Consider the following 26,048-nt stretch of genomic DNA (forward strand, 5'->3'; position numbering starts at 1 on the left):
TGGACCAACCGCGGGCTTTCGCCGCTGGCGAGCTTCGACCGCCGTGAGACGGTGGAGTACGACCGCCGGCGCGCGTCGTTCTCCTCCGCGCGTTCTTCGTACACCGGATCCTCCTCCTCCTCCGCCGCGGGCTTCCTCCCCGTGAAGAGGGAGTGGTCGGACGAGGAGGAGGAACTGGAGTCGTCGGCGCCGTTCGCCTTCGTCCCGGTGAAGGAGGAGCCCGAGGAGCCCGCTCCGCTCGGCCGCCGCGGAGTCATCGGGCCCGAGGACTACGTCGCGGAGTTCGACGCCGTCGCCGCCGCCATCGCCGAGCGGAGCGTGCGTGAGGAGGAGGAGCGTCGGCGCCACGCCGAGGAGCTCGAAGCCCTCGAGTGGCGGCAGGCAGTCGCCGACAACGTCGCAGCCAACTGAGCATATGTGTGTGCAACTACATTACATTACAAGCTAACGAACGAGGGTTACACATCGACTACTAGGTAGTTGGCCGGGACAGTAGACTAGTTGCACAACAAAGTTGTCGTGGTTGCTAGATTGCAATCTCATAGGAAGTTGAATCATGCAGATCCAAAAATTAGTTTTGGAAAAAGCTGCACGATATAGTACTGAAATTGCACAATACAGTACTAAAGTTGCACCATATAGCACAAAAGTTGGCATCGAAAAAATTTCGTCGAAATATATCCATGCGGGATCTAGCTTCAAAGATCTCGTCGCAAGAGTTCCAGCAGTGAAAACGGATCTGAATTCCGACGAGCGGTTTGAAAGATATGCCTTTTTAAAATTTAAAACTTCAAAATAAATGTGTGTGGATCTGTTCTTTTCGGAATGTGGTAATTAGTGTATTCGCATTTAATACTAACAACCACATGCACTAGAAGATAAAAAAATTAACACATAGATGCATGCAAGACCGGCCGCTCGTTTTGCCCAGATGATGCGCGTGCACAGTGAAGAATTTGGGAATTTTCTATCGCCCCGCAGATTTTCATTTCGTTTCACACATTCCCCCCTGATTCCTGCGCCTTGTGCCCTGCCCCCCCTCGAAAGCTTGTACGCACGCCTGATTCCCGGAGAAACAATTATCCCGCGCCCGTGCGAGGCCAACCAATCAATGAACTAATCATCGAAGCCTGCAGGCAATTTAACAAAGCCAAGCAGTACGGCGGCCAGCGCGCTCCGCCACTGCCCACTGGCCACAGCACGGCGCTCTCGCGTAGTATTATATTGCTCTTTCCGTCGCTCCGTCCGAGTATTTTCTCCTCGCCTCGGGAGCTGCTCCGTTCCTCCTCTCGCCCCTCCCACCCTCGCCGGCGACCCGCCGATGCCCCCCGGGCGGCGGCGGCGGAGGCGGGGGCACCAGTGACTGACCGGGCCGCGGCGGTGCGCGGCGCGGACGATGGCGGCGCCGGAGGGCTCTGGCGCCGGCGGCGGGGAGGGCGCGAGGGGGAGCAGGGTGAACCAGGAGCTGTGGTACGCGTGCGCGGGGCCGCTGGTGGCGCTGCCGCCGCCGGGGAGCCTCGTCGTCTACTTCCCGCAGGGACACAGCGAGCAGGTACGGTGCTCCCGATGACTCCTGCTGATCAAAGCTGTTGCTTTCCTCCCCCTCTCTGGACGAGGAGAAAACGCTCCCTTTTTTTGGGCGTCTTGCTCTTGTCCCTTTCTGGCCGCTTCGTGCTGGCGGCTATCGCGGGGAGGGAGGAATCATCAGCGCTCCCGCGAGCACGAGGCGGCCTCATGGTCGCTTCGTCTCCGTGTCCGGCGGCCGGCAGCAGACAAGACAACCATAGTCAACTCATGCTCTTGAGCCTCTCGGCTTCGTCTTGCAGACAGACAACTGCTTTAGTTTCAGTTCTTAATTGATTGAGACGGAAATCTAATTCTTTCTCCAGTGACCTTTTCTTTTCTTCAGTGGTATGAGAGAATATTGGAATTTTTTTCCGAATAGAAGATGGGAAATTTGGGAGCTGGATTTCTACCTAGAGCTTTGGTCTTAACCTGTTCCAACTCAACTCTGTGGACATGCAACCTTTTTTGGGGCTTGGTTCATACTTGATCATATCCGTGCTAATGTTATCTCTGATGGGCACTCACATGATACCCCGGTTGTCACCGTGTCACTGTCATGTTGGACCAGAACTATGATGAAAGAATTAGAGATGGGTGCTTCTGATTTAGCGCGAAGTTTCATAGGAGTAGTTCCTGTTTCCTGTGTACAAGTTCAGTTGAGAGTCCATTAAAATCACATTATTACCAAAACCACTTGCAAATTTGCAAGTTGTATGCAAGTGGCCTGGAGTTCCAGGGCAAAAAGAAGTCCTTATTCCTTGATACCCAATTTCAGGTGGCAGCATCTATGCGAAAGGATGCAGACGCGCAGATTCCAAGCTATCCAAATCTTCCATCAAAGCTGATATGCATCCTCCACAGCGTCACTATGCAGGTAACCACCACCACTTTGAACAGACACCACTAAGTGGACACCAGATGCGCATTCTGTGCTCTTCTATGCGGATGATCTAACCTTTTTTGCCTGATGGTTCTATCGACAAAACTTGACAGTCTGATCCTGACACGGATGAAGTTTATGCTCGGATGACTCTCCAGCCAGTTAGCAATGTAAGTGTCACTTCCTAAAGTTCAGCGAAATCTTTTTATTACGTGATGTACGTGTACTGCCATGGTTTTAGAATTCTTGCCTGAAAATGGGATCGGAATTGTAACTGCTAGGTGTCACAGTGTGACAAGGAGATATTGCTGGCGTCAGAGCTTGCCCTGAAACAAAACAAGCCACAAACAGAATTCTTCTGCAAAACATTGACCGCGAGTGATACGAGCACTCATGGAGGATTCTCCGTGCCACGGCGTGCTGCAGAGAGGATTTTCCCTCGTCTTGTAAGGATTGTTTACTTCTGATGTAAAAAGATGTGTTGAGTGTTTTTTGGTTTGTTCTGATTTGTTCAAGCTGTACTACATGTAGGACTTCTCATTGCAACCTCCTGCTCAGGAACTCCAGGCCAGGGATTTACATGATACCATTTGGACATTCCGTCATATATTTAGAGGCAAGTCAAATGTTTTTTAGTTCCTCTCGACGCATGAATGAAAGCTGGTGGAAGTTAGCCAAGCCCATATTTTAACACCACGTATCTGTTTTGGCCTACAGTTCTTTTCCTTCATGATTTAATCCATTTTACTGTTTTCCTTTGAAAGGAATAATGCACTCATTTTATGATTGCTTCTCTTCCTCTTCACCAGGCCAGCCTAAAAGGCATCTTCTGACTACTGGCTGGAGCCTATTTATTAGTGGAAAGAGACTTCTTGCTGGTGATTCAGTCTTATTTATTAGGTAAAATGTTGATGCCGAGGTCTCTATTTATTTGTTGGGCAGTCAGCTTTTCCTGACTTTGTATTGCTCAAGAGTTGATGTAACAAATAAACTTATCTGTAAAGGTAATCAGTGCCACTAAAATTCTTCGCTTGTGATTGTAGGGATGCAAAACAGCAACTCCTCTTGGGGATCAGGCGAGCAAATAGGCAACCTACTAACCTCTCATCATCTGTCTTGTCTAGTGATAGCATGCATATCGGAGTACTTGCTGCTGCAGCTCATGCAGCAGCAAATAACAGCCAATTTACAATATTCTATAACCCAAGGTAAATACCATCCTTTGTGAGTTTTCACAGGTGAATAGGTGATATACTAGAGTTTCAATTGGACTGCTTTTTGTTTCTTCAGGGCTAGTCCTTCAGAATTTGTGATTCCTTTTGCCAAGTACCAGAAGGCAGTTTATGGCAACCAATTATCTCTTGGCATGCGTTTTAGAATGATGTTTGAAACCGAAGAATCTGGAACAAGAAGGTATAGATTCCAAATTACCTAATTTGTAGATTGAGTAGTCGTCCTTCTTACTTCGAGATCACTTTTAAAATATCCTTGGAGTTTGTAGTGTACCTTTTCTATTAACTGTCAGTTTGCTGTGCGCATGCTCATGTTTTTATGTGTTTGAAGTTTTATACAAGAAATATTTTTTTGTAAAAACTATTAAGTTGTGATATCTGCCTACAGGTACATGGGTACCATAACTGGCATAAGTGATCTGGATCCTGTAAGGTGGAAAAACTCTCAGTGGCGCAATATTCAGGTTTGGTCTAATCCATACAAATTAAACCTGCCAAACTGACAAGGCATCTCCTTTATTTTTGCTGAGATTAGTAGTATGTATGAGTAGGTTGCATGGGATGAAGCAGCACCAAGTGAAAGACGCACCAGGGTTTCCCTTTGGGACATTGAGCCTGTCATCGCTCCATTCTTCATCTATCCCACACCATTATTCACTGCAAAGCGTGCGAGGCAACCTGGGATGATAGGTAACCACGGAACTACAGGGAAAACTCCCGACCACGTATCCTTCTAGCAAATAACTAGATAATAAGTCCTTTGATGCACAACTCAGGTTTTTTGATAAAAAAACTATATCCACAGATGATGATACCTCTGGAATGGATAATCTTTTTAAGAGAACCATGCCATGGCTTGGTGAGGAGATCTGCAAGAAAGATATGAATACTCAGAACAGCATAGTGCCTGGTCTAAACATAGCTCAGTCACTTCAGTGGATGAATATGCAGCAGAACTTGTCACTAGCTGGCACAGTTATGCAACCAGAGTTGCTAAACTCATTAGCTGGCAAACATGTGCAAAATTTGTCTGCAGCTGATATATCAAGGCAAATCAGCTTCCAGCCCCAATTCCTGCAACAAAATAACATCCAGTTCAACACCTCGTTACTACCTCAGCAAAACCAACAGGCTGAACAGTTAGCGAAAGCTATAGCTACGCCAAACCAACTGGGAAATATTATGGTACCACAGAAGGTAGATCAAGATTGCAATTCTGACCAGAAGCAGCATACAGTTACTCAATCAGTGCAAGGCAGCCAGGCAAACTTAAACGTCACACAGCCTGAACATGTTGTCCAAGCTCAGTTCCAGCAACCTCGAGTGATTCTCCAGGCTCAACTCCAGCAACAGCAACCTCTGGTCCAGAGTCATACCGTCTTTCAGGGAGGCCTTCAGCAAATCCAGGTCCTGCAGCAACAGCAACCACATTTGCAGCAACAGCTACAACAGCAACAACCTCAACATCATCAGCAGGTTCAACACTCAGTACAGGAGCAGCAGCAAATGAAGATACAACCTGTTCATGTGTCCAGTGATGCAAACATGAATACACAACTATCTGATCATCAAATGAAACTTCAATTATTAAAGGCTCTACATTCACAGCAACATCTGACCATGGAGCAGCAGAAAATGCTTTTTGATTTGCAGCAACAAGTGGTAAATTCTCAGTCAGATCCTCAGCAATGTGTGCAAGGAGCTACCCAAACTGTTGGTTTTCACAACAGTAACACCATCCAGTATGCAACGCAACAAAAGGCCCAGTCTCACCAACCGATTGAAGATTCGCCTAGGGGTACCATTCCCGTTGCAAAATCAGATATCGTTACCTCCATGGGTGCTAGCTCTTTGAATGGGACTGGTCGAATGCAGTCAGTGAGGACAGATAATGTTCCGTCTTCGTCAACATCACCATCCACTACCACTAATCATGTTCTTTTGCAGTCCATCCCAAGTAGCTCCAAGAACCAGAGTTTACCAACTGCAGCAAAAACATCTCAATCATCTGTTGTCTTGGGCCCTACAATTGAACAGGAAATGAAGTCTTACCAGAGTGTCAAGCCAACAATAATGGTTCCCAAGATGATTGAACAAGGGCCAGCTACTGAACGAGACTACATAAACAACCCCCACATGGATTACTTGGATACGTCCTCCTCAGCTACTTCGGTTTGCCTTTCTCAGGCTGATGGATCATTGCAACAAAACTTTCCATCTTCATCCTTCGATCAGCATCAGCTGTTGAGGGACACAGCTCCAGATAGTGAGTTTGAGATTTCAGATCCAACAAATAACGTTCTATTTGGGGTGAACATTGATGGTCAACTGGGCTTACCACTTAATGCAGATGCCTTGATTGCCAATAGCATTGAAAATGATAAATTCATGGATGAGATGGCTGGAAATGGCATTTCTAACTACATTTCATCTAAGGATTCTCAACAAGAGTTATCATCTTCAATGATTTCACATTCACTTGGAGTTGCTGACATGGGATTCAATTCTATAGATTCTGCAATCAATGACCCCTCATTCTTAAATAGAAATTCCAGGGCACCGGCTCCTGCACATCAATGCATGCGAACTTACACCAAGGTTTGTATAAAAATAACTTTTGCTCCAGTGTGTCATTTTACAGTTCACATCAGGATTTTTCCGAGATAATGGAAGCCAACAGATGAATGGCAAGCCACATAGATAAACAAGAGATAAAAAAAGTCACATAGTCTGTTACACGATAGCCACCCAAATTGGGTCATAAATCCCCTGGCTATCAGCTCCAGCCTCATGACGCCCGTAGTCATAGGCTCTTCTACACCACAGGAATACTTCGTTACAGATAAGAAACAAACTATTTCACCTTGTAGAATGTAAGTAATTACATATTTATCTCTAGATCTTCCTACCTATATATAATTTTCTCTGACTAATTTCCTTGCAAAATGATGACCTGCAATTTTATATGCTCACTTTACTGTGCACAGAAAGTCAATGTTCAAAGTCGTTAATGTTAGAAGAGTTTATCCTTAGGCTCTTATCATATTTCTTTCTGTGTTTCTACTTTCTAGCATTGTTTCTGTTTACATACGAGTGCACTGTCTCACTCTTGCAGTAAGATCTTTCCTGACCAAAGTACTATATGCAGGTGCACAAACGTGGTGCTGTAGGGAGATCTATTGACATGAACCGTTATTCAGGGTATGATGAACTGAAGCATGACATTGCGCGGATGTTTGGTATCGAGGGGCAGCTTGGTGACCAAAGTAGAGTTGGCTGGAAACTAGTATATGAAGATCATGAGAAGGATGTTCTACTAGTTGGTGATGACCCATGGGAGTAAGTAAAACTCCCATGAGTTTGTTTCTAATTTTTGCATACGAAACTTACTAGCATGACTTTCTGGAAATGTGCAAAACTACTGAAAGATAAAGCTGATGGGTGGCTTTAGGCAATTTGTGTGGACATGACCTTGGGGAATGGGTAGCTATCAACTAATGGTTCATTCACTGGTTGCTAAATTAGCTTGTCGAGTACAATGAAAGGCCTGTGACAGTATAACTTCAACTGAATACGTACCTGTAAAAGTAAAATCAAAGAAACCCTAAAATCAATTTAACACATTCTGCTGCACTTTGGCTTCAGTTTTAATGCCCATTCATTTACTCTCTTAGTCTGGCTATTGAGCCACTCTGATAAACAAAGTATTGCATGTGTAGGGATTTTCTGAACTGCGTACGGTGCATCAGGATTCTTTCTCCACAGGAAGAAATGCAAATGAGATTGGTTGGTGACTTCGGAGACGGCTTTCTACCCAACCAGGCCTGCAGCAGCTCAGATGGGGGTCAACCTTGGTAACTGAGATCACATGTATGAACGACCAATGTAGTTTCTGTGCTGCGGGACCGACATTTTTCTCCTCTCAGTTAGTCTTATGAATACAGATGCTGAGGATGACAGTTGACGATAATTTAGGCTCTGAAATTCCAAGGTCGAGCGAACATGAATATAAGGAACAATTCATACTTTTTGTTTCTGTTGTAGTCTTGTAGTTCTCATGTTTTGTTGGCCTTGCAATCTACATAGCCAACCCATATTTTCTGCTGCCATGTAGTATATGTCACTGTTGCCTGATGTAACAGTTTGCCACATACTCAGATGTCAACTACTGTAACTTGCTACAGGTTCTAAATGAAGAAATCGTATTCTCCCCTTGTTCATGAACTCTGTGGTCTGTGATTGATCTGCATTTTTCCTCCAAAAAATTCTGGTAATGTCTGATTAATTCAATACAAGAACTAAGAACATGGGGTATGAGTTAGCTTTGAGTGCTCAACACGGACAAATTCGCGAGGGCTCTAAGGCTAAGATGGCTTTGGTATGAGTGGAAGGAGCCGTAAAAAATGTGGGTCGGTCTGGAAAACCCCTATGATGACAAGGATTACGATCTCTTCTACGATTTCCTGACCATCAATGTTGGCAATGGTGCCCACACACCTTTTTCAGACGCTCCATGGGTGCAAGGCCGTAAACCCAGGGACATTGCTCTAATTTATGATGCTTCTGCAAGAAAGAATTGTAAAATCCGGGAGGCTCTGAAGGACGGTTCTTGGATATCTAAAATCAAATTGACCAACTCCTTCTCGCTAGCTCATTTTCCCCAATTCCTGCAATTTTGGCCTACCATTCACGACTTCCATCTGCAGCAGGATATTGAGGACGAGATTGTGTGGAAACACACTGTCAGTGGGCAAATTGTGGACTATGTCCCTTATGCAACGTGAGCAAGAAACGATTGACCACCTTTAATTCAAATGTTGGTTCACCATTCGGCTTTGGGGCATGATCAAGGAATAGCTTCAGCTCGTAAGCATCGACACCTCCGTCTGGCACCAAATCCGATCCGCGAAGGAGTGGTGGATTGGCCTCTCCGACTCTTTTGTTCCCAACAGGAAGGCGATGGCATCTCTTGCATTGCTTATGTTATGACCGGCATATTAGGGGCTTAGCCCAGTGGGTTGTGGCCCAAGTTATCTTATCGTTATTAGGGGCTTAGCCCAATTATCTTATTTGCTTAGGAGTCAAGTAAACCTCTCTATATAAGGAGAGGAGATGTATCAATCTAATCAAGCAAGAAGCAATCATTATTTGCTCGGCTTCCCTTAGGGAGCCGGGAGACCTAACCCTAGCCGCCTCTTGCGCCGCCGCCGCCTCTTCTCCACCACGCAAGGACGGCGCCTAGCCGCCGGCTGCCGCGCCCTCGTCCTCGTCCTCCTCCCTCTTTCCCCTACAATCTTCGCCCTAGAACCGGCAGAACCCTAGCTCCTAAGGGAAGCCGAGCAAATAATGATTGCTTCTTGCTTGATTAGATTGATACATCTCATCTCCTTATATAAAGAGGTTTACTTGACTCCTAAGCAAACGATAAGATAATTGGGCTAAGCCCCTAATAACGATACGATAACTTGGGCCACAACCCACTGGGCTAAGCCCCTAATATGCCGGTCATAACAGCTTACCTCTTGGACCATCTAGAACGAGCGAAATGCACATGTCTTCCGTCACAAAAGTGTCCCACCCTCCGTAATTCTAGCCAACACTAAATGCGAAGCCGCGTTTTGGGCTACCGCAGGGGTCAAGAAGTTGCGTTTGATCATGCTGGGAGAGTAATCCTTTTGTAATATGGGGTTTATTCTAACTCTGTAACTCTTTGATCCTCTTTTAACTAATATATGAGGCAATTTTTTGCCTCGGTTTCAGAAAAAACTAAGCAGGTCATCGAAACAACACACAAAAAAATATCATATCAACAAAGAAGAAAAATTCAGATTTAAACAACACAAGAATGAAATCAGAACATTAGAGAAAATCTACAAAAAATTCTAGGGCATTATTTGTTAGAGGTATAGCCTTCACTTCTTGCCGTCTTGACGTCTCGTCCTCTGTTGCTGTTGATTCCCGCGATGCATTGACAGAGGAAAATCCCCACCATTTGCGAGCGCTCGACGTCTCGCCGTTTCCCTCACCCCGCGCCGCCGCCGCCAGAAAGCCCTCGCGGCTCAATGGCGGTGTGCGCGGAGCTGAACCAGCTGCAGCACATCGAGCCCTCCCGCTTCATCTCCTTCTCCTTCCCCAACCCTTTCCTCCACGACGCCTCCAACCCTTACAGCGACGCCGACGACCACGCGGAGTTCCTCCGGGTGGCCGTTGTCGACTCCCCTGCCCCCGCGGCGCCATCCCCGACCGCGCCGAGGACGGCGGCGATGCTCGTCCCGGCCGGCCGGCACCGGGACTGGATCTTCTCCACCCGCGCCGGGCAGCTCCACCTCCTCCTCTCCTCCCGATCCCAGTGCACAATCTCTCGCCTTATACTCGTCGGCCCAGAGATCCCCACTCCCTCCCCTCGGGTCGTTTGCTCCGCCGCCGCTCGCCCGGACCCGGATCCTGCTCGCGCGCGGCTCCTCCCCCTCCTCCTGGCCCTCTGCCCCAGGGCTGCGTTTGGCAACGGTGCCATCCCTGACGTCCCGCTGCTCTCCTTCCACGACGACCTCCTTCGGCTTGTTCCTGTCCAGCTTGTCGCCGGTCCTGTCGTCGGCGAGATGCTTGTCGAGGATGTGGCCGTGGACTGCGCTCCTGGCCCGGCCGAGTTGCGCCGGAGGCTGCGTTTCAAGCGCATGCCGTGCCTTATACAGACCCAGGTGCGCCTTGCCTGGCCAATGTCTGCTGCTGCTTCTGCTGCTTCTTCGTTGTTGGAGGCATTGGAGGAGGGGCCTGCTAGTTCGTTACAGCCTGAGGTGGGTGGACCATTAGTCCAGCCTTACCTCCAGGCCATGGTTGCCGGCCTTGCACTCATCGACTCATCGGTGGAGGAGAATGCTCGGTCAGGTGCAAGGCCGAGGTGCCTCTGCGCTGGCATTGGTGGTGGAGCTCTTCCAATGTCCATCAGGGTGGGACTTGGCTTCGATGTACTGGGCGTCGAGTCTGATTGTGTTGTCCTAGACGTCGCAAGGAACTATTTTGGACTGGTGGAGGATGAGTTCCTTCATGTACGTGTTGGCGATGCTATTCAAATGATTCAGGATTTTGCACATGGAGATGAGCCTGATTCGAAATTCAGTGCAATTATGGTGGATCTTGACTCCCCTGATGCAATGTGTGGTGTCAGTGCGCCGCCATTGGAGATGACCCATAGAAGCATCCTTCTTGCTGCACGCAGAATTCTACATCATGATGGAGTGCTGGTACTGAATGTAATCCCTCCTGCTGCTGATGCATCCTTCTACAAAGGGCTGATTGATGTTCTTCACCAGGTTTTCTCTGAGTTATATGAGATAGATGTTGGTAATGGTGAAAATTTTGTTCTTGTTGCCAGAGTGTCACCGACTGAAAGCACCCTTCTTGATAGTTCAAGGCTCTTTCGGACGGAATTGAGGAAATTAACTGGGGATTTTTTGGAACGTATAAGAAAAGTTGAAATTCCAAGTTAGTGTTGCTGTTTGAAGTCATGACCTACAGAGAGGCTGTTCCAGACTTATATTTGGGTCTGATATATAGTGCTAAGGTCATGGCTATATTAGAATTTTGACAGTACTATTCTGATACCCAATCAAGAAAGCCTGTTTGAGCATTACTACAGAACTGCTGGGTTTGCTTTTGTTATTTTGCTGCTATGCAAACTGAGCATTTGCTGCTGTGCTTTAGATCATATCTGAGTGAGCAATACCTGAACTTCATATTGTCTTCCAAGGCTGAATACTTTAGGAGGAGCGACAATTTTTTTGAAAATCAATGGTGGAAAGTGCCGGGATAAAGAACTCTGGCAAGTTCGCTTCAATCCAGGAGCTGTGGAATACCAATTTTTTTGTAAGTTCACTACCAGTTAATGGTTAATGCCACATGTTGACAAGCTTAGGCAGCGATTCAGGGTGCAACAAGATCTACTAAGTTACATGAGATGCTCTTTATCCTTCATCAACTGATTGGTGCATATTTTCATGAAGATTGTTCTGTCCTGCCAACCATTGTACGACAGTAAAGTGTTTGTCATGACACTAGTAGATATAATTCGAAAATTATTTATGTACCAGAATTCTAGTTTAGCCATTTGAAACTTCGTTTTTCTTTACGTTCCGATGAGCAGGAATTTTGTTTTACTGTCAAGAAGAATTATTGTGTAGTGATTTAGCTCAAAGCAGAATACATCAAATGACATCACTACTTAATTACATATTCAGTTGTTTCAAATTTAGCCTTGTTATTAGATTATCATATTATATGTCAATTGCCTTTTATGGGGTATAAAAATGCTCTATAAATATGCTTTTAAGGTTGCCTTGTTCAGTAAACTCGTCTACAGCGTGATTTGAGTAACACAATCCATAGCATATACAATTGATCTCTCCTTTTCCCCTATTTGCTTTTAGGTTGGAATTGATGTCAGTTTGGTTTGAACGAGAAAAAGAGTGGTTACCAATTATTTAGCTGGGCAGGAAACTTTCTGCTTACCTAGATGGTGGGATCAACTTTATTCAATCAAGCTTCTTGGATGAGCAACATCCATATGTTTATCTGCTGTGATGTGTACAGCAATTAAACGACGAATCTGTAGCGGAAGAAATGCCAAAATGGGAGCAAATGATTTCATCAGTTGGAGAGAGTTCATAAACAGATGTTTCGGTGGAGTACTCCACCGTTGAACATGCCTAGTGGCCTGAACATTTCAACCAGTTCACCAAGGATGTGTTCAGACATCTCACATGTTGTAGATTTTGTCAGAACCCAATATGTCGCCACTATTGCTTTTTCTCGGTTCGTACTCTGCTGTAGTTTGGTTATTTCGATTAAAGAAACGCCGGGTTGAACGAAGGGGTAAGGGAATCTCCAACGTCATCCCCAAATCAGATTCACTATCCGTCACCTAAATCGGATTCACTATCCTTCCGTGCACACAGATATGAGAGCTGACCATCAAATCTTATCCAACAAACGTCTGCTCCTTTTCTTAAATCCGCAACCAACTAGAGGTCTGAGGCAGGGAGATCCTCTACCCCTACTTATTCTTGTTATGTACGGAGGGCTGCTGCTATATGGCTTAAGATTATATGTGATTGGACTCACGTGAGCCCCCTGCGTCCAGCCCAGCTCGCCAGCAGGCCGCGGCCCAGCCGGCCCACGCCCTCGCCCGCTCGTCCTCGAGCTCCGCTCGGAGACCCGCCGCCGCACGACTCGCCGGCCACCGCCGTGGCCGAGTCGGCCTCCTCGCGCCGCCTTGCCCCATCTCCACGCAAGCCGCCTCCCCCTTTTCCTACAAAAGCCGCCGAGGCCCCGGCCCTCTTCTCTTCCCCAAGTCGCAGCCGCCGCCGCCGCCCGCCTTGCCGTCGACCCTCGTCGACACCACCACCGCAACCGCCGCGACGCGCCGCCCCTCTCCGTCCACTCCGCTAAGCCGGAGGATCACTGGAGCCGCCGCACTGCACACACCCAAAGCCGCCGCCGCCGTCTTCCTCCCCACCGGCGCCGTCAACCGCCGCGGTAAGCCGCTTCGCCCCTCAGCCGTCCGATCTAGATCCTAGGGCTCGGATTAGATCTAGCTGTTTTTTTCTTCGAAACGGTATGTGCTATTTAGCGAACGTTCACTAGGTTAGGTCTTCGCAGCGAACGGTTTTCGTCGCATATGCTTCTGTAGCGAACGTTCGTTCAATAGGATTTTTCTTTTTATTTTAGTTTTTGGCCAGGGACCCATCCGTGAATATTTTATTTACAGATTAGCCCCTACTTTTCAAACGACCACTACTTTTCGCTCGTTTGTCCAAATCCAACGAAACCAACGCCCACTTCTTCGTTACGATTCCCCCTATCCAGTAAAACAACTTAAATATATTTTAGAAAGTTTTAAAATTTGATTTCAAACAGATTTGTATTTAAACTTCGTTTGATCGTAACTTGAGTTTTATAACTCCGTTTGAGTTGATTCTTTTTGCAAATCGAAGCACTTGACCTAAAATTTCTGATAAGGCCAAATTCACATAATTTTGGTACTATTAGAAATTGTTTTATGCTGCAAGAGTTATTTGCTTGGTTTTGATGTTTTCCGAAATGTCTTCTTCGTTTTTTCCGATCTTTTGAGTGATTGCTTATGTGTGGTTACTATTGCTTGCTCATGATAGATTGAATTGAGTGTGACGAGTAGAACTATCAGGAGTTATGAGTGCGAATCATCTTCATCAACAGTACGAGGCAAGTTCACACTTTGATCATACTCTTTCATACCCAGTTTTATGCATTAGTTTCACCCCTCAAACATTGCATGGTTAGGATTTGATAACATGTGGGTATCGGGAAGTAGTTGATGAGGTAGGAACCTATTGTCTTATATCAAACCCTGGGGAGTTACTACGTTATGCTTATACTGCTATGCTATGCACGTAGACGTGGTTTGGTTTGAGTGAATCCATGACAGATGTGAGAGTTGTTAATTAATGGTTAACTTAAGGTGGCTACTTTAATACACATCTGGGTGGATTGGTTGAGGCACCCTGGAGCACCCAGTGGTTGTCTGGGCACCTGGAGAACCCAGTGCTTGCCCAAGGGAATCCCAGAGTACCCGTGTGATCACCCTATGGAATGCCATCCAGGCTCAAAGGGATCATAAGATTATTCATGCTAGAAACTTCCGTGTGCAGCCACAAGCTATTATGGGCTCTAGCATAGTTGAGTATGTTGCATGACCTCTTTCAGTGGTGGGCTAGCAGATGTAGGGGAAAATAGGTGTAACTGTCCACCCAGAGTAAAGAGTTAATGTTTCTGAAAGACTATGTCTCGGTCATCCGTTTCTCAAACACCATGTAGTGCGAGAAATCCAACGGAGGAGATCGAGTCTTGTGGGGAAAAGTGCGCAAACCTCTACAGAGTGTACAAACTAATCATGATTAGCCGTGTCCCCGGTTATGGACGTCTTGAGTATCTGGTTCTTGAATTACCATGTTGATCTCATCATGTTACTTAATTAATTTGTTGGGTTGTTAACTTTTAATTGGGATTGAGTTGGAGGAACCTTCTCAATGGTTTCAACAAACTTTGTAGTTAAATAAAGTATATTCTTTTGTTGTAGGGAAAAATTGGCTTTTTGCAAAACATTATAACCATAGAGCCTCCAGCAGCCATATATGCATGTAGTGATAGCTATTATTCATCATTGTCCTATGGTGTGAATTTGCCAGTACATTCAATGTACTGACCCTTTGTGGCTGCAACGTCTCATGTTGCAGGAATCTTACGACGAGTAGGTGATACGTTAGGGTTATGATTTCTACACTCAACTTTGCCGTTGGTGTTGATGGGAATCCACAACCTTGTTGTTACTTCCGCTATATGGATTGAGGTAATATTTACGTTATGTTATACATGTGATTTACCTCTGTTATAAATCCTCGAGTACTGTGTGTGTCAGCATACCGATCCAGGGATGACACTTAAGCACAGAGACTTGACCGTCTGAGGTCGGGTTGCTACAAGATGGTATCAGAGCACATGTTGACTGTACGACGTGACCCTAGAAACTGGCAAGCCCATAGGAAAAGATTTTTCTCTACAACTTTCTTTTCAAAAGGATCTTTTACCTCTCTTCTCTTCTGAGCTTATTCAAATATTCCCTTTTAGTGAGACTATACCCCTTTCCCCTTTTGACCACGAAGATTCGACTGATGAGACCACTCCAAGAAGTACAAGATATCGGACAACTAAGACCACTTCGGAATAAAGAGGATTTTACCATGCATTATAATAATGGGAACTACAACGGTTGAAGACTCCGAAGACTAGGAGAATTTGAAGGCCCTGTAGAATTCCGAGATTTGTATGACCTAGGAAGGCTACCCTTATGGAATTTGTCAGACTATGGAAGCTGTCAATACCCGAGATCAAGGTGTATCGGAGAAAGACCGGAACATGGAGCATTAGAACTTAAAGTTTTGTCAAGAAAACCCCAAGACATGAGATATCAACTATGGAATGATAGCTCATGGCAATGATAAGGCAGAAACACGGCTAACCATGATGTTATCGCCATCTTATGCTATTGTCACCGTGCTGAGTTGAGCATGCATTTCTTCGGAAGGATTGGATGGTAGAAGGCTGATGAAGCACCTATCAGCAAAAGATGAAGTTTTAACCTTAGCTGGTGTATCGCCAGGATCTGGAGTATTACATCAGGAAGTTTAAGATGAATCTTCAGGAAGCTGTATTTCATAAGGAAACATTTTGTGAAGAACTCAGGACCCAGAAGCTGAAAGTAGCCAAGCCGGAGGAGCAAAACCTCGAGATACCGGAGATTCGTCAGGAACTGAAGGACAGTAGGACCATGGTTCATGCCAAGGATGTTGGAACCCAGAAGTTTGGAACGCAACTCCAGAATATTAAAGGACGTCATGAGAGACTTCGCGTTAACAGAGATGATCTGGCAAAAGAACTTGAGAAGGACAAGCATGATCGGAAGAAGCCATCGAAGACATGAACAAGACTTGAAGAGTTTGGCGACTTTTTATTGACCTTTAGAAGACCAAACCCCTGTTATATACTTACGTTAGATGCGACGTTTGTGAGCTGTCATTTGTTTGATGTTTTTCCGACAGCCACAAAATAAAATATGTCTTTTCAAAACTTTGGTTTGTATCATGTGCATCCCTCTCTATCTCTCTTATCTCGCCCCAAAACCCTTAGAGGATGAATGGAGATGAACCCATATTTTTCTGGACCGATGACCCAATTGGAGACGGACCGATGGATTCAGAACATGGAAGATCATATGGAGAATAACACTATAGCCAGAAAGGATATGGCCCAGCATGCTCTTCAGTGCTTTGAAAGAGGTGCTGCTACTTGGTCGAGGATGTACCAAACCATCAATGGATGGCAAAGAGGTACCACTTGGGAAGAATTTAAGTTGACTCTGCTAAAGTCTCGGCTTGTGTCCCAGAAATTGAAGCCTTATGGAAATGATATGAAGAAACTCTGTGCCTGCAAGCTCTGTGGAGAAATAGGACACAACCATAAAGAACACAAGGATGAGTGCGCTAATTGTGAAGGAAGTCACCCAGCTGAAGAATGCCCAACTAGGCAGATTACTTGTTTCTTGTGTGAAGGGACTACCCACTACCCTGCTCAGTGCCACATTTACCCCATAGTACAACGAACCATCCAGCAGAAGAAAGAAGCAATGAAAGGAGCCCTCATGGAAATTTTAGAAGAACCTGTGATGAAGGAATAGGTGGAGGACACACCCGAAGAATACCCAATTAAACCCTGCACCAAGTCATGTTATTCATGTGGAGAAGAAGGACACACCTCCCAAAATTGTCTGAATGGGGATCTAGTAGAATTCCCGACGGAGGAAGTAGAGTATGACCCACAGGAAATAGAAGCCCTGATTGGCACGAAAAAGTCTAGGAAGAGAAATAGATTAGATTCCAGGAAGGACCGGAGGCATATCACCTATTTCAGGTGCAAGGAGTCAGGGCACTACTTCAGCGGTTGCCCAAAAAGGAAACCCGAGACTTGTCGAAAGTAATATGTTTTCGTTGTAATGAAGCAGGGCACTTTGCCAGAGATTGTCCCAAGAAGAAGGAGACTTGTGATAATTAGTGTCGCAAAAGAAGTATAGTAGTAATAGTGGGAACAATTCTTTTGTATTGAAGGGTTGAGTTGAGGCATGTACTGGAAATGCAGGAGATTGTAACAATTTGGGAATCAATAAAGTTAGCATCGTTGGTACTGATATGGATTTTATGAGTAGTTACTCTATGAAGAAAGATTTTGACCATTTTTGAGGATATGAGAAATATGGTCTATGGAAGAATCTGTGCATTTCAAGGGTGGTAATACCCTGTGAGGACACTTGACCCCTGGAAAGGATAATGATATTCCACGGAATGGACTTCGGATAAAATAAGTGCGAGTTTTATCTCAATATGTGGGAAACCCCAAGAGTATGGAGAGATGAAGTACTATTGGATATAAAGGAGATAGAAGGTTGGTAATAAGGAGCAATTGTAACTCTCTGACGAGTCGGAGTAATCACATTTTAGTTTGTTACCAATAGAAGGAAGAGAGACAATACAATTGGATGGATTTAAAATACTAGGAAGTTGGATGTTGGATTAATGATCAGTTGCCCCGATGATGAATTCAAGGTTTACAAGTGATGAGATGGGCCATAACCCACATGCCCCAGGACCTGCCAAGAAGCAAGCACACTCTTGCTGAAGGAAAAACCCTGGAAGAAGTTATGTCTTCACCAACAGACGACCTTATAGGAGTTACGCAAAACTTGCGAGTTGTGAAGGAACGATAGATGTTTGTTTGGCTTGCAGAATCCATGGATTTATCCAAACTTAGTTCGTCGGCAAGAGAAATTCTGCAATGCTTGTGAGGATGACCGAGTGTTAGAATGCGAGATTCACTAAACCATATACAAGGTAATGATTTGGGTGCGGGATGGATTGATCACCATACCGATTTACTCTTATTATTCTCCTTGCTATGTGGGATGGTAAATCTGAGTGACTTACCTACAGTAGAGAGACGACGATCAAAACCTTGTTTAAACCTTAGAATGGTATGACATTTTTCCCCTTGTACAAGGCAGCTATTGCCAACCATAGGTTATACGGTGAGGATCAGCCCAGACCCATTTCCTGCAGGAGAAACCACAAATTGTTGACCACCATGAGATATCAATTAGTTGTTTAGTATTGGCGCCAAACCCGTCAGCTAAGAAGACCCAGTAACAGAAGAACCTTACCCGGATAAAAGGACAGAAGAATCAAGGAAAAGGTTATGCCACTACCGGAAGAGCCCAGAGTAGGAATTTTCCCGAGAATTTGAGAAGACTGACACTGTCAACAAAAAGGATGGAGTATATGAGTTTTGGTGGAACCGTAACCAAGCTTCTAAGGGTGGTAGCACCCCAGACCCCCTGTGATGATCGATGGATTTCGAGAAGACCCCCAAACCTAACCTATTTCTTTCTAGCCTCTTCGAATCTCGAGGACGAGATTCATTTTAAGGGTGGTAGGTTTGTAACATCCCAAAATTCTAAATTTTGGAATGTTATATTAAATTAATAGTTTTGATTGTTTGCTTGATTGTTGTGTGATTGATTGACTGAAAGTGAGTGAATTTGAAACTTTTGAAAGTTAAATGAGAGGGAATAAAAGGACATTCCCAAAACATTCATTTTTGTATTTATGGTCTCCGCGAATTCAAACTCTTTTCACCACAAAACCCTGGAGAGAAGATGACATGACTTCTTCCATTTAAATAAATGAAAAGGATTTTGAAAAGATTTGAACTCCATTTGGAACTATTTTAAATTCAGAAACTTTAAGCAACTCAATAATTTTCATGAGAGAAGATAAAATGACTTCTTCAAATGCTATGAAATATGAGTTGGAAGTTTTAAAAGAATTAAATTCAAAATCCCATTGGAATTATTTTCAATTTGGGGTTATTTGGGTTTTATTCAAATTATTTTTCTCCAAAAATAAAATATATGGAAAATAGGGTAAAATGATTCCCTACATCAGAAAATTGGAGAGAAATAAATTTAAAATCATTTTGGTATTTTAAAATGATTTTTATTGGGTTTTATTGCACCAGTAGCACTCTTTGCTTTATTTGAATTTTTGTCGATTTTATTTGACGCTAGAAAAACGTTCAAGTTATAGAAAATCTTTTTCTGAAAATTTTGATATATTATATGCCTATATTTTTTTATTTCTTTGGTTTTATTTACTTTTGTCTTCTGTTTATAAAAAATATCTTATCTCTCAGACCGACCGAACCGGGCCGGCCCAGCTCGCCAACAGGCCGCGGCCCAGCCGGCCCACGCCCTCGCCCGCTCGTCCTCGAGCTCCGCTCGGAGACCCGCCGCCGCACGACTCGCCGGCCACCGCCGTGGCCAAGTCGGCCTCCTCGCGCCGCCTTGCCCCATCTCCACGGAAGCCGCCTCCCCCTTCTCCTATAAAAGCCACCGAGGCCCCGTCCCTCTTCTCTTCCCCAAGTCGCAGCCGCCGCCGCCGCCGACGAACTCCACAGCCGCCGCCCGCCTTGCCGTCGACCCTCGTTGACACCACCACCGCAACCGCCGCGACGCGTCGCCCCTCTCCGTCCACTCCGCTAAGCCGGAGGATCACCGGAGCCGCCGCACTGCACACACCCGAAGCCGCCGCCACCGTCTTCCTCCCCGCCAACGCCGTCAACCGCCGCGGTAAGCCGCTTCGCCCCTCAGCCGTCCGATCTAGATTCTAGGGCTCGGATTAGATTTAGTTGTTTTTTTCTTTTTTTCTTCGAAACGGTATGTGCTATTTAGCGAACGTTCACTAGGTTAGGTCTTTGCAGCGAACGGTTTTCGTCGCATATGCTTCTGTAGCGAACGTTCGTTCAATAGGATTTTTCTTTTTATTTTAGTTTCCGGCCAGGGACCCATCTGTGAATATTTTATTTATAGATTAGCCCCTGCTTTTCAAACGACCACTACTTTTCGCTCGTTTATCCAAATCGAACGAAACCAATGCCCACTTCTTCGTTACGATTCCCCCTATCCAGTAAAACAACTTAAACATATTTTTGAAAGTTTTAAAATTTGATTTCAAACAGATTTCTATTTAAACTTCGTTTGATCGTAACTTGAGTTTTATAACTCCGTTTGAGTTGATTCTTTTTGCAAATCGAAGCTCTTGACCTAAGCTTTCTGATAAGGCCAAATTCACATAATTTTTGTACTGTTAGAAATTGTTTTATGCTGCAAGAGTTATTTGCTTGGTTTTGATGTTTCCCGAATTTCCTTCTTCGTTCTTTCCGATCTTTTGAGTGATTGCTTATGTACGGTCACTATTGCTTGCTCACGATAGATTGAACGGAGTGTGACGAGTAGAACTATCGGGAGTTATGAGTGCGAATCATCTTCATCAACAGTACGAGGCAAGTTCACACTTTGATCATACTCTTTCATACCTAGTTTTTATGCATTAGTTTCACCCCTCAAACATTGCATGGTTAGGATTTGATAACATGTGGGTATCAGGAAGTAGTTGATGATGTAGGAACCTATTATCTTATACCAAACCCTGGGGAGTTACTACGTTATGCTTATACTGCTATGCTATGCACGTAGATGTGGTTTGGTTTGAGTGAATCCATGACAGATGTGAGAGTTGTTAATTAATGGTTAACTTAAGGTGGCTACTTTAATACACATCTGGGTGGATTGGTTGAGGCACCCTGGAGCACCCAGTGGTTGTCTGGGCACCTGGAGAACCCAGTGCTTGCCCAAGGGAATCTCGGAGTACCCGTGTGATCACCCTATGGAATGCCATCCAGGCTCAAAGGGATGATAAGATTATTCATGCTAGAAACTTCCGTGTGCAGCCACAAGCTATTATGGGCTCTAGCATACTTGAGTATGTTGCATGACCTCTTTCAGTGGTGGGCTAGCAGATGTAGGGCAAAGTAGGTGTAACTGTCCACCCAGAGTAAAGAGTTAATGTTTCTGAAAGACTATGTCTCGGTCATCCGTTTCTCAAACACCATGTAGTGCGAGAAATCCAACGGAGGAGATCGAGTCTTGTGGGGAAAAGTGCGCAAACCTCTACAGAGTGTACAAACTAATCATGATTAGCCGTGTCCCCCGCTATGGACGTCTTGAGTATTTGGTTCTTGAATTATCATGTTGATCTCATCATGTTACTTAATTAATTTGTTGGGTTGTTAACTTTTAATTGGGATTGAGTTGGAGGAACCTTCTCAATGTTTTCAACAAACTTTGTAGTTAAATAAAGTATATTCCTTTGTTGTAGGAAAAAATTGGCTTTTCGCAAAACATTATAACCATAGAGCCTCCAGCAGCCATATATGCATGTAGTGATAGCTATTATTCATCACTGTCCTATGGTGTGAATTTGCCAGTACATTCAATGTACTGACCCTTTGTGGCTGCAACGTCTCATGTTGCAGGAATCTTACGACGAGTAGGTGATACGTTAGGGTTACGATTTCTACACTCAACTTTGCCGTTGGTGTTGATAGGAATCCACAACCTTGTTGTTACTTCCGCTATATGGCTTGAGGTAATAGTATTTACGTTATGTTATACATGTGATTTACCTCTATTATAAATCCTCGAGTACTGTGTGTGTCAGCATACCGATCCAGGGATGACACTTAAGCACAGAGACTTGACCGTTTGAGGTCGGGTCGCTACAGCTCATGAGTTGCTTGATGCTGAATCTATTGATGCATTTGAACAAACTCCTCAAACATTGCCGAATTCTGAGTTGGAAGTTGGATAGGATCACCCATGTTCTCAAATTCCAGACCTCCACCGTCTCCTTCACCCTCAGCCTCCACTTTCATGGTGTGCATGATGACACAAGTTGTCATCACCAACCACAAGGTCTCTGGTTCCCATAATTTTGCAGCTCCTCAAACAATTGCAAAACAGGCTTGGAGCACTCCAAGTGCCCTCTCCACATCCTTTCTAGCTCGTTCTCTTTAGGCAAAGTGAGCTCTTTTATGAGCAACTAACTCGGAGATGATTTTGATGAAGATCGTCCACAGAGGATAGATACCATCAACTAGATAGTAGCCCATGTTGTAGTCATGCACACTGGTAGTATAGTTGCACCGAGGATCTTGTCTTTCAGTCAACCTAACAAACAATGGAGACCGCTACAACACGTTGATGTCATTGTGAGACTCAGACATGCCCAAAAAGCGTGCCAAATTCATAGGTTGTTGATGCAACTACTTTAAGAATGACATTGGGCTTCTTAATGAAGGAAATATACCCTAGAGGCAATAATAAAGTTATTATTTATTTCCATATATCATGCTAAATGTTTATTATTCATGCTAGAATTGTATTAACCGGAAACATAATACATGTGTGAATACATAGATAAACAGAGTGTCACTAGTATGCCTCTACTTGACTAGCTCGTTAATCAAAGATGGTTATGTTTCCTAACCATAGACATGAGTTGTCATTTGATTAACGGGATCACATCATTAGGAGAATGATGTGATTGACTTGACCCATTCCGTTAGCTTAGCACTTGATCGTTTAGTATATTGCTATTGCTTTCTTCATGACTTATACATGTTCCTATGACTATGAGATTATGCAACTCCCATTTACCGGAGGAACACTTTGTGTGCTACCCAACGTCACAACGTAACTGGGTGATTATAAAGGTTCTCTACAGGTGTCTCCGAAGGTACTTGTTAGGTTGGCGTATTTCGAGATTAGGATTTGTCACTCCGATTGTCGGAGAGGTATCTCTGGGCCCACTCGGTAATGCACATCACTATAAGCCTTGCAAGCATTGCAACTAATGAGTTAGTTGCGGGATGATGTATTACGGAACGAGTAAGGAGACTTGCCGGTAACGAGATTGAACTAGGTATTGAGATACCGACGATCGAATCTCCGGCAAGTAACATACCGATGACAAAGGGAACAACGTATGTTGTTATGCGGTTTGACCGATAAAGATCTTCGTAGAATATGTGGGAGCCAATATGAGCATCCAGGTTCCGCTATTGGTTATTGACCGGAGACGTGTCTCAGTCATGTCTACATAGTTCTCGAACCCGTAGGGTCCACACGCTTAAAGTTCGATGACGGTTATATTATGAGTTTATGTGTTTTGATGTACCGAAGGTAGTTCGGAGTCCCGGATGTGATCACGGACATGACGAGGAGTCTCGAAATGGCCGAGACATGAAGATTGATATATTGGACGATTATATTTGGACACCGGAATGGTTCTGGGGGTTATCGGATATATACCGGAGTACCGGGGGGTTACCGGACCCCCCTGAGGTTATTGGGCCTCATGGGCCCAAGTGGTGGAAGAGGAGAGGCGGCCAAGGGGCAGCCGCGCGCCCCTCCCCCCCAAGTCCGAATTGGACAAGGAGGGGGGGGGGCCGGCGCCCCCCTTTCCTTTCCCCTCTCTCTCCTTCCCTCTCCTCTCCTACTCCAACATGGAAGGGGGGGAGTCCTACTCCCGGTGGGAGTAGGACTCCTCATGGGGAGCGCCAAGGGTGGCCGGCCTCCTCCCCCTCCTCCACTCCTTTATATACGGGGAGGGAGGCACCCCTAGAGACACAACAATTGATCCCTTGGATCTCTTAGCCGTGTGCGGTGCCCCCCTCCACCATAATCCACCTCGGTCATATCGTAGCAGTGCTTGGCGAAGCCCTGCGTCGGTAGAATATCATCATCGTCACCACACCGTCGTGCTAACGGAACTCTCCCTCAAAGCTTGGCTGGATCGGAGTTCGAGGGACGTCATCGAGTTGAACGTGTGCTGAACTCGGAGGTGCCGTGCGTTCGGTACTTGATCGGTCGGATCGTGAAGACGTATGACTACATCAACCGCGTTGTGCTAACACTTCCACTTTCGGTCTACGAGGGTACGTGGACACACTCTCCCCTCTCGTTGCTATGCATCACCATGATCTTGCGTGTGCATAGGAATTTTTTTGAAATTACTACGTTCCCCAACAGTGGCATCCGAGCCTGGTTTTATGCGTTGATGTTATATGCACGAGTAGAACACAAGTTAGTTGTGGGCGATACAAGTCATACTGCTTACCAGCATGTCACACTTTGGTTCGGCGGTATTGCTGGATGAAGCGGCCCGGACCGACATTACGCGTACGCTTACGCGAGACTGGTTCTACCGACGTGCTTTGCACACAGGTGGCTGGCGGGTGTCAGTTTCTCCAACTTTAGTTGAACCGAGTGTGGCTATGCCCGGTCCTTGAGAAGGTTAAAACAACACTAACTTGATGAACTATCGTTGTGGTTTTGATGCGTAGGTAAGAACGGTTCTTGGTCAGCCCGTAGCAGCCACGTAAAACTTGGAACAACAAAGTAGAGGACGTCTAACTTGTTTTTGCAGGGCATGTTGTGATGTGATATGGTCAAGGCATGATGCTATATTTTATTGTATGAGACGATCATGTTTTGTAACCGAGTTATCGGCAACTGGCAGGAGCCATATGGTTGTCGCTTTATTGTATGCAATGCAATCGCCCTGTAATTGCTTTACTTTATCACTAAGCGGTAGCGATAGTCGTAGAAGAAATAGTTGGCGAGACGACAACGATGCTACGATGGAGATCAAGGTGTCGCGCCGGTGATGATGGTGATCATGACGGTGCTTCGGAGATGGAGATCACAAGCACAAGATGATGATGGCCATATCATATCACTTATATTGATTGCATGTGATGTTTATCTTTTATGCATCTTATTTTGCTTTGATTGACGGTAGCATTATAATATGATCTCTCACTAAATTTCAAGATAAAAGTGTTCTCCCTGAGTATGCACCATTGCCAAAGTTCGTTGTGCCCAGACACCACGTGATGATCGGGTGTGATAAGCTCTACGTCCATCTACAACGGGTGCAAGCCAGTTTTGCACACGCAGAATACTCAGGTTAAACTTGACGCCTAGCATATGCAGATATGGCCTCGGAACACTGAGACCGAAAGGTCGAGCGTGAATCATATAGTAGATATGATCAACATAGTGATGTTCACCATTGAAAACTACTCCATTTCATGTGATGATCAGTTATGGTTTAGTTGATTTGGATCACGTGATCACTTAGATGATTAGAGGGATGTCTATCTAAGTGGGAGTTCTTAAGTAATATGATTAATTGAACTTAAATTTATCATGAACTTAGTACCTGATAGTATTTTTCATATCTATGTTTGTTGTAGATAGATGGCTCGTGCTGTTGTTCCGTTGAAATTTAATGCGTTCCTTGAGAAAGCAAAGTTGAAAGATGATGGTAGCAATTACATGGACTGGGTCCGTAACTTGAGGATTATCCTCATTGCTGCACAGAAGAATTACGTCCTGGAAGCACCGCTAGGTGCCAGACCTGCTGCAGGAGCAACACCAGATGTTATGAACGTCTGGCAGAGCAAAGCTGATGACTACTTGTCGTGGAATAGCCACGGCAGATGCCCTCGTGAAAGGACTTAGTTGTGGAGCCATCGCAACTAGGAAGCTTAAAGGGGTTAAAGCGGGACAAAGGACACGAGGGTTATACTGGTTCGGCCCCTTACGGTGAAGGTAAAAGCCTACTCCAGTTGAGATGGAATTACTAGGGTTTCGATGACCAGGGAGCGAATCCGCTATGCCTGGCTACCGATTTGATGTTACTTGCCTTAAGCCACCGGCGGGTCATCCCCTTATATACACGGGTTGACGCCCCACGGCCTACAGAGTCCCGGCCGGCTCATAAACAGTGTCCGGCTCGGTGACTAGTTAATCTTGCCTTACAACACAA

The 26,048-nt window shown here is 45.2% G+C and overlaps 2 protein-coding genes across 3 annotated transcripts; both read left to right on the forward strand.

Moving 5' to 3' along the window:
• Positions 1 to 1,187: 1,187 nt before the first annotated feature.
• LOC123164995 (auxin response factor 21) lies at positions 1,188 to 7,898 on the forward strand. Of its 2 annotated transcripts, none has more exons than XM_044582618.1 (13): positions 1,188 to 1,552; positions 2,342 to 2,440; positions 2,560 to 2,616; positions 2,728 to 2,892; positions 2,978 to 3,062; positions 3,256 to 3,346; positions 3,490 to 3,654; positions 3,737 to 3,859; positions 4,067 to 4,142; positions 4,230 to 4,368; positions 4,484 to 6,276; positions 6,827 to 7,017; positions 7,398 to 7,898. In XM_044582618.1, the coding sequence occupies exons 1-13, from the start codon at positions 1,397 to 1,399 to the stop codon at positions 7,534 to 7,536; spliced, it is 3,279 nt and encodes a 1,092-aa protein (XP_044438553.1). In that variant the 5' UTR covers positions 1,188 to 1,396; the 3' UTR covers positions 7,537 to 7,898. The 2 variants fall into 2 exon arrangements, with proteins under 2 accessions (XP_044438553.1, XP_044438554.1); XM_044582619.1 differs by having other exon boundaries at positions 1,233 to 1,552; positions 2,737 to 2,892.
• Positions 7,899 to 9,604: 1,706 nt separating this feature from the next.
• Positions 9,605 to 12,578, forward strand: LOC123164997 (eEF1A lysine and N-terminal methyltransferase). Its single transcript, XM_044582620.1, has one exon. It carries the CDS (start codon positions 9,741 to 9,743, stop codon positions 11,163 to 11,165), a length of 1,425 nt encoding a protein of 474 aa, XP_044438555.1. The 5' UTR covers positions 9,605 to 9,740; the 3' UTR covers positions 11,166 to 12,578.
• Positions 12,579 to 26,048: the final 13,470 nt, after the last annotated feature.

The sequence above is a fragment of the Triticum aestivum genome, chromosome 7D, assembly GCF_018294505.1.
Source record: "Triticum aestivum cultivar Chinese Spring chromosome 7D, IWGSC CS RefSeq v2.1, whole genome shotgun sequence".
NCBI lineage: Eukaryota > Viridiplantae > Streptophyta > Magnoliopsida > Poales > Poaceae > Triticum > Triticum aestivum.